We start from the raw sequence: 12,954 nt of genomic DNA, 5'->3' as shown, positions 1-12,954 counted from the left end.
AAGCTGACGAGACAAGGCTGTAATTTTGATGGCTGAGTATTGTTTGTCAGAAACGTTGTTACCTGTGCTGCTGCCCTGCTGCTCCGCTAGCACACGCTATTTAATTCCAATGGGTTTTTTTGTCCTGATTAAAGAATGTGTGACATGCAACAAATAAAGGAGAAATCCAGCCTCTCCTGTGTAAATGTGTCTGTGAGTCGTGACTATCTACGATGAGAGAGAAGCTCGAGTCCCACTGGCTGTGTTGTTGTCAGAGCCGCGTTAACATGGACAGGACGACAGGCTCCTCCCCTTAGTCAAACACCAGAGAGCAGATCGAGCAAAGGACAGTTTTCTCCGCTGCTTGCGTTGATGGTGCTTAATTATGGTGCATTGTAATTCATAACTTCTTCATATAAACATGAGCAGAGAGGGGACAGAGGGATGTCACTGGTGGAGGCTTCAGTGTTGAGGAGGTGTCACCAAACAGCCGTTTGTTGTTGGGTTTGGTTTCATGCTGGTGCTCAATGGCGACATCTGCTGGATCAAAAAGTCACACATTCTTCCTTTAAATAAAGATTTTTTTTTTTAAAGTTACCTTTTGTTTAACTGGCATACATTTCTTCCCTTGCTTGCAGAAATTCAGCCACTTCGCTGTCCTACGTCCAAACTATATATATATATAACAAAATATATGCAAAAGAAACGCTTGATATATATATATTTTCTTTTTTACAAAATTCTATTCATCCCCGTGGGGCAATTCACGCACCAAGAAGTCGACCACAGGAGCAGCGACACGTGAACACCCTGACGGAGCAGAGGGAGCAATTCAGGGTTGAGTGTCTTGCCCAAGGACACATCGGACATGTTGCTCGCAGGAGCTGATGATCGAGTCCTCAACCTTCTGGTTTTGTAACACAACGACTCTACCCGCTGAGCCACAACCACCCCCACGTGCTAAAACTGTAGGAATCCGTTTAGACTCTAACATCCTTAGCTATAAGCTCACATGACTTATGTATACATACAGGATTTATGGACAATAAACAACAATGTTGGTTTATATACACAACTGTTTATTGGTTCCCAGGATTTTTGCAGGAAGTTGAGCGTACAGCGCTCAAAGCACAAAGAAAAGAAACAGTCCAAGGCTCAGACACTGTAACCAACGAGGCCTCCTTTGCCGATGCACTCTCCGATGTAGAACCACATCAACACTTCGGTGGCCACCAATCCATTCCTAAAAGCATCCTGTGAGGAAACAAAAAACAAAACTGGGATAAGACACAATCGCAGGGGAGCACGGATCGAGCTACGCGTAACACAAGCGTGTGACAGCAATGATGCAGCAACTAGTTTTTCACATCACCTCCTTTATATGCCTTTTTTTTTTTTTTTAGAGGTAGGAGAGTGGACAGTCAGAAATCCATTTTACGGTTTTAAGGTCTTGCTCTGTTAGAACTATAAACACGTTTCCCTCCTCGTATTTTAAAAATAAATGTGTCTGATAACTTTAGAAGTTCTCCGATCAATCCTCTACAATAACTATGAATATGCAATTCTACATTCAGGAACATAACATCTACTACATCAGTGGTTCTCAAAACTGAGGTCTCAAGATGCTTTCCATAAGCAAATTTGAAAATACTTAGAAATTAAAATTTTACCCATTACCCTGAAATTAAAACACTTTGAAATCAAACCAGAGTCCTCAAGTGAGATCTTTGATTAAAAACCAGTAAAAACTTTGAGTTTGTACTTTGTAAATAAAAATGCACACAAGAACGACATCATTATTTTAAGGCTGCTGCATTTGTTCATGTTGTTTTAATGTCCCTTTGAGGCCTGCTAGAGTGTGCAGCTTCTTTAACCACTTGCAGGGACAGTGGGGGTCTCTTGTGTCTCGCACCATTATTTTGGGGGTTGGGGAGTGAAAAGTTTGGGAATCCATGCCCAAAATGACTAAACTATATATAAAACCTGTAAACGCATAAGGAAAGCCGTTCTTCCACCTTCAGCGTGTTCAAGTTATTTCCTCTCGGGAAGTCTTCATTTTGTAAAACCTACCAAAAAAAAGCATTTATGCACAAAGACAATGTGTTAAAGTCTTTGTTGTAAATCATATGTGAGAAAAAAGTTGATGTGCACTAAGTAAATTCATAAAAAGAATCTGAACATTAACTCAGAATGTGGAGTGTGCATTAACGTGTGACTGTGGTGTGGGCACTTCAGCAGATGCTGGGAAATTGGTAGCAGGGATAAACCAATTTTCTGCTCATAGTAATTTGCACATTTATATTTGTTGTTTTTATTTGTTTCTTGTATCGTCTGCAGCAATTTTTCCAATATAGGAGACAAATGTCTCCTCAGGGAGGCAAATAAAGAAACTCTGACCTTGAACTAAAACACTTTTTACCCTCCCGTGTAATGACCGTTAAGATGGCAGGCGTTTATGTACTAATATTCCCGATGTGTCCGATACCACATGAATGCTCCATCAGGCCTATTTCCCTTTTGCTTTTAAAAACACTTGAAGGTAGAGATGCACCGAGTGGGAAAATCAGTGCCGACTGCTGATGCTCATTTCTTGGCTTCCTTTGGTGTCAGACTCCCACAGATTGTTTAACAGGGGACTTCATCTGCCCGATAAAAAGCCTAATCTCAGAATCAGAAGTTAGATGAACTAGATGTCAGCATTGAAAGGTTTAAAATTGGCTAACGATAATATCAGCAAGGAAAATATCATCTGATCCGATGAACCAGTGCATCCCCACTTCAGAGTAACTGTCACTATAGTAAACGGATGCTTTAATGGATAGTTCATGGACACTTGTTTCTCACGCACCCTCACTGTAGTCTGACCCATACGTCCGGACTGAAAACCCTTGACCAGGTTTGTTGCTCCCTCGATGGCCTTGGGGATCTCTGCAGGGGACGGGGGGACCAGCTCCACCCGGGCGTAGTGCCAGAAGGTGGCTAGCCGAGGTTTGGAGTAGGTGACAGCAGCTAGGATTGAAGAAACACTGCTATAAAATCTGGTGTAACTTTTCTGTTTCTGCAGCTTTTATACATAGCATTAGCATCTTAGCTTCAAGTCTTATTGAAGGTAAACAAACCAAGTCAAGCATGTCAGCTAACATTAACTAGTACATAAACAAAGCTTCACTACATCTTTTTGCAGTGTTTATTGAAGAAAACGGAGATAATCTGTCGTTAAATCCGGTTAATTCATCCAGTATCTCTCGGCCTTGTTAGCAGCACGACATGCCAGAAAAGATTTTTTTTCATGCTGTTTATTGACATTTCCAGACATCGTGAACAGGATTATAATCCATAAATAAAAAGGACAACTCACCACCAACCAGGGTTGGCACTTTCGCGACCAGTTTCTGCACAGCCTGTGCCATGTTGACCTGTTTTCTGCGGATGCTAAAGGCTGTCCCGGTTTCTGCTAAACACGAATGAATGTCACCTCCAGTAGCAGAAAGGACCCCGACTGTAGCTGACCGCGCATGTGCCTGAACAGAAAACCGTCCTTACGTCGGGATATTTATGGTTAACGTCACATTTGTTAGTTTGTTTTAAAGACGTACGATAGCAAGACGTTTTTTTAATAATAGCACAGTTTGACTCCCTCATCTTTTTGTTGTGATGCCTCACAGCTCAGTTACATAATCATTAAATGGTTAAACTAGCCTTTCAATCTCCACTGTATGGCCACTAGAGGGCGCCGTAAATCCGCATCGTTTTGCTCAAATGGTTCATACAGACTATTTCAATATTTGATTACAGTAGAACAGTGGTGTCCAAACTTTTTTTCTTGAGGGCCAAAATTGTCGCGTTAGAATCGCTCACGGGCCACAGGGTTTTTTTATTTTTTTTGTTTTAAATATTGGAAGGAACTTTTTGTATTTTGACCTCTTCAAAAAATAATGTAAATACACAATAATTAATTGCAGTGGGAAACTGTTGTGTTCTAATTTTTTGGAAAGAATAGTCAGGCTTTTATAGGTCTCCCTCGCTAACATGAAAAAGAAAAAAATGAATGAAATATGCCATCTGATGAGGCCTGGGGCCAAAATCTTCTGATTCTTCGATTTGAAGTCAAGGGCCACAAAAAATCCACTCAAGGGCCACAAATGGCCCCCGGGCCGCACTTTGGACACCCCTGCAGTAGAAGGTGAATATAAAAGGCATTACTGGTAGAAGGATTAAAAAGATTAAAAAGGAATTGTTCTCATTAGAGTTTAGTTTCCACAGGGCATAACAACAGGTTACATAGGATCAAGAAGGTTTTTCAGTGTTTGCAGGACTTGCTCCTTCAGACAAATCCTGTGGCTATGCTGAATTCTGTTGGCAGAAATTCATTGTAGGGCTCTCCAGCCAGAGTTCATCACCATCATTAGCAGCCCCAAGCAGTTTCCTGCCTTGCAGGTTCAAATCACTTCTCAACCAAGATCACAACATGAACAAACTTTCTGATAAATTGCATTTGGAACAAATAATTACTTTCACATTTCTTGAGAAATTGTTTCATGCTTTCATTTTTTTAACATTGATCTTTGATGTTTTTGTAATATGAAGGTTCCTTTAGGAGGTTCAAGGCGGCATTCCTTGGTAAGTAGACAGAAACAAAGGACAGATGACACTTAAGATGTGACGTAAAGGAGAATAGTTTTATTTCCAGCTCTTCGACACTTCCTTTCGCCCATATTCATAACAAACATTTGTCTATTCTAAAGAAAATACATAACGTTTTATGTGCAAGATTCAAACAAAATCATATAATTAACACTTTTTATAACTTAATACTTCACCAGTTAATTCTCTTTTCATCTATGACTTGAATTCACTACTGACCAAAACATAGAAAAACAACTTTACATTTCAGCCTATTTGAACTTCCTCAGGATAAAAGTTTCAGTTTGTTTTGTATTTATTTGAGCTCTTACATTAGGTTACTGTGCTAGTCTCAGAGTTCATGTTCTAAATGTACAGATGCAAAGTACTGAACTCACTGATGTGTTTTGAATCATGCAGACAGGATTTATTTGTGGCTTGTTTTAACTGACCCTGATGTTGTTTCATTCAGCGTATTGCCTACTTCTTGTTTTTAAACCCGAGCAACATGGTCGACATCTGTCATGATTTGTTCTTGTTACGTTTTTTATTCTGAGTGTTTTGATTTCATTTCACACAGACTTTGTAAAAAGGAAGTGTTTTTTTAATCTTATTTTTTGTTTAATAAATACATTTTCTTTTCAGCACATGGGTCCTCCCTTTTGTTTTATCACTCACCATGATAATGTCATGACGATAATAATCAACTTTATGCTCCAGAACCATCTAGAGCTGACCCTGTGCAAGACTGGAAATGACCGTGGGCTTCAGGAAAATGCTGTATTCATGTAGCGTGGAAGACATACAAGAAAAAAAAAACAGTGTCCGAGTTGGAAAATGCACATAAACACCTGCCCATGTCGGAACAACAACTCAAAAACTCAGGGGAAGATTCTGACTCCCCAACCTGACGTCAGAGTCGTCATCACATGAGGGGCAAAAGATGTTTTGTAAATGTTAAGATACTTTAGATTATTTCGCACATCGCACTTTCTGCTCAAAATAACTTTCAACATTCACACATCTTACATCGTAGCATGAACGCTGTTTGTTGCTGTTGTTACAACATTCAGACTTTCCGAAATGAAATCATGTTATCTCACTGAAGTCGGAAAGTAATGGAAAACCAGAGTCCAGTTCCTTTTATGTGCTCACATACTTGGCCATAAAACTGTTTCTGACGTTTCTTTCATTCAGCTCAGGTTTATTTCTTGTCAGCAGGCGTTTTCTCTGAAGCTCACAAAAACGATATCTCATCATTTTCTTCCTCCTGCAGAGATAAAAACAGGACAATGTTGTAAAGATATTACACTATCATTGAACTGATACAGGTGTGAACACGTATGTTGTATAAGCTGCATGTGTTTTTCTACCTCGCTGTCAGTGATGTCATTTGTGGGTGCGTCAATCTGCTTCAGTTTGCTGTAGGCAGTTTTATCCAGGACTTTCATGGAGACAAAATGTCCTCCATCCTTTATGAGCATAATCACATATTCCAGATATTTGTCCTCCACATTTTCTCCGTTGACTTCGATCACCACATCACCTACACGTAGTCCTGCGTCATGCCCAAAACTCCCATAAGCCACCTGTGAGGAGAAAAAAACCATAAAAATGAATGAAACAAACAATAATGTTCCAGCCTTTTCTGTTCTTTTTGCACCACGGGATATAGTGAAACTGTTCCTCCTCCTCACCTCGCTGATGAAGGTCCCGGGACTCTGTGGGGAGCAGGCCAGGTTAAAGCCAAACCCCAAAGGGCCTTTTTGGACAGTACAGACTCTTGGCTTGCATGTGTCATCCCTTTCTTCTTTTTGTGGTGACTGTTCTTCTGCAAGAGCCGGCGTCATCTTCTCTTTTTCTCTCTCAGCAGAATCGTCCTCACAGAAGAGAAGAGGGGAGAGGCCCAACTGTAGACATGAAACAAAGGAACGAAGAAATGCAGACCCTTAGAAACAAGCTGTACACCCACTCTAAAGGAGAAACGCAGAGTCATTTCTGATCATTATTGGACAACATTACAACAAGCAGCATCAGCTACATCTGGATATATGATGTTGTGTGTTTTGTAGAAAACTAGTATCCAGTAAGTGATGCCCACCTTGGAGTAAAAATCCATCCCCTGAGGAGTGATGGTGGTGAGGGAGACCTTCTGTCCGCTCAGTCTCACTCTGTCCACGATCTCCTGATGATTCAGTGACTCCACTAACTCTCCATTCACCTCCAGCAGAATCTCTCCGTCCTTCATACCCACTCTCTGTGCCGGACTGCCATCGTCTATCTCACGTAAAACATGAGCTGCCATTCAGAAACACACACAGACACGTTTAACACTCGGGGTCGTAGTCTATGTCTCCATAGAGACAAAGTGTTATGAACTGAACTGTAAGTAATATGGAGAAAGCCTGAGTGATGTCACCCATCTGTTCTTACCGGGAACTTTTAGTCCCATCGAGGAGGTTGAATTTTAAGCCTCCAGAAAAATCGTTTCATCTCGCCCGCCTGTCACTCAGCTCAGCTACACACCTTACTGTGAATAACTCTTATCCCTAATGAAATTCAAATGTGTTGTCATAAAAATCATCCCCCATGCAGTGTGTGCCAATTAAAACAAGCTAATCAACTATTCCCTTTTTTGAACCAGGCTGTAAACCAGGCAGTTTTTTTTGTTAAATGTGTGTTTGTGACTTTCTGTGCTTCTGCAGCCAGACTCTAGTGGACACTTGAGGTACTGCAGACATTTGCACTTCCACCTCAGCTTCACTTTTCGTAGGTCGTCTCTTGGTTATATCCCACACATTAAGAATCAGTGACATGAAGTCAGTGGTAACACACTGACAGAGTTGTCTATAATCTGAATTATTCAAAATCTGGTTAATATGGAAATCCTCTGGTGTCAGCAGGAACTCCATCATTTGTATTCAGGTTAAGTCAAACACAATGTCTGTTTGTTCTTTCTATTAAATTGGCAATTTTATCCATCCACTTACACGTGCGTCCAGATGGCATTTTCTCCAGCCGGAGCAGGAAGCCGTAGCCCCCGGATCCACCTACCAGGTGGAGTTTTCTCGCTCTATAAGGCAGGTTGTGTGGAACAGCCATAGAGGGCAGGATGGGCATCCTCTGTTGCAGGTAACACTTTTCACTTTCGCTGTCAAGCACTAGGATGGTGATGCGGTCGCCACATTTTTTCATCTGCAGCAAAACATTTTTTTCTGTTTGACAGGACTGGGAAACATGCACCCAAAGATTTTTATGTCCTCAATTTTGACATTTTGAATTACACAAGCAGATTTTATACCATCCTGCTGAGTGCAGAGTGTGAGAGATCAGACACTGCTGCTCCGTTCATCCACACCAGACGATCTCCCTTACACACCCCCGCCTTTGCTGCTGCGCCTCCTGCAACCAGGCTCACGGAGAAGCGACCTTTCTCTCCTGCAAAGCAGAACCAGGAGATCCACCTGATAACGCTGCGCACACTTCACCTTAACACCTCCTCCGTTTGTATCTAACCTCGAACATTGGACTTGTTGTGATTATCAGGAGTGGTCTTACCTTCCACAGGTGTGAAGTTGATGCCAAGACCTGAGCCAGGATCCCTGTTGATGTGGTAGAGTCTGGGTGGTTTGAAGCTCTCACCTTTGTGGGTTCTAGCCAAACCTCGGAGGTCTTGACCTTGAGACAAAGCCTGTTCATACTCCTCTCCATCCAACACGGATAAGCACAACTGGTTTCCACTCATCCTTATCTTTGCGGCCACCTGATAGAGAGTGAAACAAAGTGTGTCCAGTTAGGATCCTTTATAGCAGTTTCTGTCACTGTTATACTGTAGATAGCTCATCCTACCTCAGGATGGGAAACATCGTCTACATAACAGTTATTGACTTCCAGAAGTCGGTCTCCGTCTCTGAGTCCACTGCGCTCTGCCACCCCTCCTGACATCACGTTTCTGATGATGTGACCCTCGCGCCCCCCTTCTATCCGCAGGTGGAAGCCATACGTTTCCCCCTCCTCTCGTTTCAGAACACACAGACGAGGGCTGGGGCTGGACACTGAATCTGTGCAAAAAGAGACAGAGATGAGCTGTCGAACCTCCCCAGGAGAGTTTCCCCTTTGGTCTAAAAAAAACAAAAAACTATTCAGAATATACCCGCTTCTTCTGCCATGACCATCACTGGGTTGTCGATTCCCTCTTTAGGATTAAATGTAAATTTTCTGCAGAGACACATAAAGAAATATGTGACTTTATTTCATAATGACTGACTGATGACGTGAAGAGAATTTGTAGATATAAGACAAAAGAAAGGTGCACTGTTCTCTGTCTTAATGCAACAATCTTAAATAAACTTGGAGATTATGTAAACACAATAAAACCCAATGTCATGTATATTTTAGTGCTATAAAAACTCCTGCCTCAGACAACCTAGTGACAGGCAGAAAGCTGAAACTGAGGCAGGTTTTAAACCTCTTAACAAACCATTACACACACCTGTCAGTCAGGTCAGCCTCGAGCTGAATAACACTTCTGCATCGGCTTCATTTTAAACACAGGAGGTTGACTGTGTTCACTGTCAAATAAAGACAAACGTGAATCTAAATCTATATTTTATTACAATAGTAAGGTGAACTCCCAAACCTCACCTGTAATTATCATCACAGTAACAGTAGTGTTTATCAGTGCATGCTTGGTGTATCTTGGACCCAAAGTCTTAAGATTACTACGTTACAAAAGTCAACAAGCCCAGCAGCGTCAATAACAACTTTTAAATCCTGTGAAACGTACAATATTTACATAGATTTATGATGATATTTACAAAGTTATGCTGTTTTTAATATGAATGTTTTTGTTCTGTGATGTTGGTGTGATAAGTAAAGCAAACTTACTCTGTTAAACCGATGATTTCCACCAAACCTTGAAAAACAGAGATCATATTAATCGATTTAAACAACACAAAGTCAAAGTACTTACATTTGATATTCCTTTACATGTTTATGAGCATTTTTTTTTTTTAAAACATTGTGATTATTTTTTTTACTTTCACGCTGCATTGACACCACAATGACCAGATCACATGCTGCAGTGCAGCAACACGAAGACAGACATGATCGTTACCTGTCAATCCTAACGAGGGAATCTCGTTTAACTTACAGCTGATCTCCGTAAACGTCGATGAGCTTCTGTCTATTCAACTGTGAAGCTTCAGCAAAACAGTTTGACTTTTTATGTACCGGCAAAGGATCACATGTCTCCTGACTGGAGGCTCCATAAAACAGGGTTTGACTTTACATGATAATCTTTACTCTTTGTCCTCCTCTAAACAGGTGGGAGGGAATTAAAGAGCTTTAAATCTTCACAGTTTCACCGAACGCATCTAATGCCTGAGTTATGGATAAAAAGTCCGCAGGCTGAATATGATGAACTTAAGCTTACAAATAAAAAATCCAAAAGTCCAGGTACACTTTGATCTTCTCTATTTTGCAAATCTCAGCCATCGCATGCTGAGATAGGAAAAGTGTTAGAAGGTTACTGTAATTCAAGTCAGGCCATGACATCTTGTGGGTATAAACACAACTTCAAGGGATATTAAAGGAAAGATGTGCGACTCATGTCTCCTTCAGCTGGAAAAAAAACGTGACTATTTTACTCCTCACTACAGCCAGTGACAAACTCACAGTATAAACTCCATCATCAGTGATTTGAGCGTGGGCTATAGTGCACGTATAAGAGGGAGACAGGGAGGTGTGTGATTGGTTTATCAGATTGGTACCTTGTGGCAGACATTGGTTAAAGTTTTTTTGCTACAGATGATGGATTTTCTTTGTTATTTTTTCAGAGAACACAAGTTATTAATTTCTGTCAGGACCTAAAGATAATTTCAGCCAGCATCTCAAAAAGCAGATCTGGAGGAAATTACCAACCCTGCCTTTGAAATATGGAGAGTTTATCTTTTATTTGAATTCATTCTTACACACAAGGTGTGACTCAAGATCTGACCATTGACCAGGTATAAAGGAGTCTTCACTGTGTCTAACTGTAATTTAGGCAAACACTACTGAGTGGTGTAGTCGTGTCTGGAGAAGTGGGTATACTTCTTATTTTCCCCACAGATGTTTGTTTTTAATTGGTCTGTCCACCAGAGGATAAACAGCAGCTGACGCACTATACAAGATCCATCCATCCATTATCTTTATTGCCTTTTCCAATTCAGGGTCGCGGGGGATGGAGCCAATCCCAGCTGTCATTTGGGCGAGAGTGAAGGTAGAGCCTGCTGTTATTTAGTGTATCACAGGGCTGAACTTTAGAGATAGACAACCAGCCACACTCACATATCACCTACATGGGCAATTTAGAGTCACCATGTAAGCTAATGAGCATGTCTTTGGACTGAAAAAAAAGAGACCAACCCAGGATTAAAAAAAATAAAAACATATTAAAACAAAACAAAATCAAAATCTAATCAAAAAGAAGGCTTAAAACTCTATTTTTTGATAAAGCTTATAGTGAGGGCTGTCACAGGTATGGACAAGCTCCTAGTTCTGCTGCAGTAGGTTTAGACTCTCTCTCTCTCTCTCTCTCTCTCTCTCTCTCTCTCTCTCTCTCTCTCTCTCTCTCTCCCTCTCTTTCATGTGTGCATTCACACATGACGACATGTCACTATCTGTAAATCTTACGTACGTTATTAACTGCATATCTTCCATATCTCCTGAGCTCTGATAGGTTCCTCTGGACCGTCCCTTTCTTTCTTCATGCATCATTTTTCAAACCAGGCGCAATTTTTGCAGATGAGTCTGTTTTTCTCCAATAAGTAAAATCTTTTTCCTGCTCTTTTGTGAAGTGTCTTGAGATATCTTCTGTTATGAATTAGTGCTACACACACAAAGATTGATTGATTGATTGATTAGCTGTTGTATCCGCTGCCCTGGTTTTCTGTAGGCATATCACTGCTGTTAGTTATAATCATCCTTTGAAACCTGTAGAGTAAAGCTCAACTCAAATAAATGAATATATGTGTTCAGAAGACCTCTGAGCTCAGCCCTCTTCGGCTTGCTCACTGTGCCTGAGTCAAGGTCAAAGGGTGATCGAGCTTTCTCTGTGATGTCACCTCAGCTCTGGAACAGTCTTCTACTTATTGAGCTGACTCTGTTTCATCTTTTAAATCCTGCCCTCAGACTCATATTTACAGAATGGCCTTCTGAGAATCTGCTCCGTGGTGCAGATTTCTACTCTCCTGTTTTAATGTTTTTACCTACTTTTGTCTTCGTCCTTTTCTTAATGTGCTTCTGTTTTGACAGCATGTTGCATTTAGCGGTGTCTGTGTTCACGTTATTGACTCTGTTAAACTGTTTGTGCTCATGTCTGAGGTGGTAATAACCCTGATGTGTCGTCTACATCAGCTTATCTGTTCTGCTCATTAGTCAGTGACACAGAGTCCTTGTCTCTGCTACTCTATGATATAAAAACAAACTATTCTAACATTATGAGTAACACTCAGTCCCCAGATAAAGTCCCCTCCCTAACATCACTTCTACTGGAAGTGACGCAGCAGCTCCTCGGCTGAACAGCTCATATAGCACAGACACTTGGAGCAGCTAATGGTCCACTGTTTGCTTTTCCACATAATAAAAACCTTATGTTCTAGACCATCGTGGTCCACAACACACAAAGACGAGCTACTGGAGGTCCACTGGGTCGGCTGAAAAGGCTAAATCAGCCTCTTTGGTTAAAAGAAATAATAAATCATGTTGTGTAACTTGGAAGCATTTCTTTAAAGAAATGTATCTATTTAACAAGCTTTAAATTGAAAACGTGTTTTCCTGGCTTTAAATGCAATTATTTTTGGACTATGTGGTCCAAATGTGATCCAAGATGCATCTCAGTGGAGATGTCACACGCATGAGCGACAAAGATACTTAAAAAAAATTATACAAATCAGATAATAAAGACAATAAAACTGACAAAGAGGATGAGAGAACTAGCTGTGAATAAAAATCAAGACGTTTCACTTCTTACCAGAACTTGACCTCATGATGTGTTTCTTTCCCATCAGGTGCACAGAGCTCCACAAACACACACAGACACAAATGTGGAAAGCCTGTGTGTCCAAACATTTATTCTGACCACACAGAAGACTCCGCCCACTTCGGGACACTGCAGGCTTAATGTTTAATCTGTGTGTGAAAATTTTCAACACATGTAACTCTGGGTATTGTCTTCTTCTGTAATGTGCCATGGACTCAAAGTACAAAACACATAACGAGAAAGTTTGTGTCTTATCTATCACTGACTTTCATCTCGTAGGTCTGGAAATGTTGCACTTCGACGTGTGTGTGTGTGTGTGTGTGTGAGTG

General features: G+C 40.9%; 2 protein-coding genes across 2 annotated transcripts; both read right to left on the bottom strand.

Annotated features, from left to right (window-relative positions):
* Window positions 1–1,037: 1,037 nt before the first annotated feature.
* atp5l (ATP synthase, H+ transporting, mitochondrial F0 complex, subunit g) lies at window positions 1,038–3,499 on the bottom strand. The gene is made up of 3 exons (XM_079355937.1): window positions 3,338–3,499; window positions 2,828–2,988; window positions 1,038–1,233 (listed from the first exon to the last, which is right to left on the bottom strand). Exons 1-3 carry the CDS (start codon window positions 3,387–3,389, stop codon window positions 1,135–1,137), a joined length of 312 nt encoding a protein of 103 aa, XP_079212063.1. The 5' UTR covers window positions 3,390–3,499; the 3' UTR covers window positions 1,038–1,134.
* Window positions 3,500–4,644: 1,145 nt separating this feature from the next.
* Window positions 4,645–12,718, bottom strand: nherf4b (NHERF family PDZ scaffold protein 4b). The gene is made up of 11 exons (XM_079355936.1): window positions 12,617–12,718; window positions 9,490–9,517; window positions 8,756–8,820; window positions 8,452–8,663; window positions 8,161–8,365; window positions 7,904–8,040; window positions 7,593–7,797; window positions 6,704–6,900; window positions 6,300–6,512; window positions 5,976–6,191; window positions 4,645–5,872 (listed from the first exon to the last, which is right to left on the bottom strand). The coding sequence occupies exons 1-11, from the start codon at window positions 12,648–12,650 to the stop codon at window positions 5,840–5,842; spliced, it is 1,545 nt and encodes a 514-aa protein (XP_079212062.1). The 5' UTR covers window positions 12,651–12,718; the 3' UTR covers window positions 4,645–5,839.
* Between the last annotated feature and the right edge of the window lie 236 nt (window positions 12,719–12,954).

This window comes from Symphodus melops (assembly GCF_947650265.1).
Source record: "Symphodus melops genome assembly, chromosome: 11".
NCBI classification, from domain to species: Eukaryota; Metazoa; Chordata; class Actinopteri; order Labriformes; family Labridae; genus Symphodus; species Symphodus melops.
Note: the sequence above shows the minus strand (reverse complement) of the source record. Positions and strands in the feature narration are given on the sequence as shown.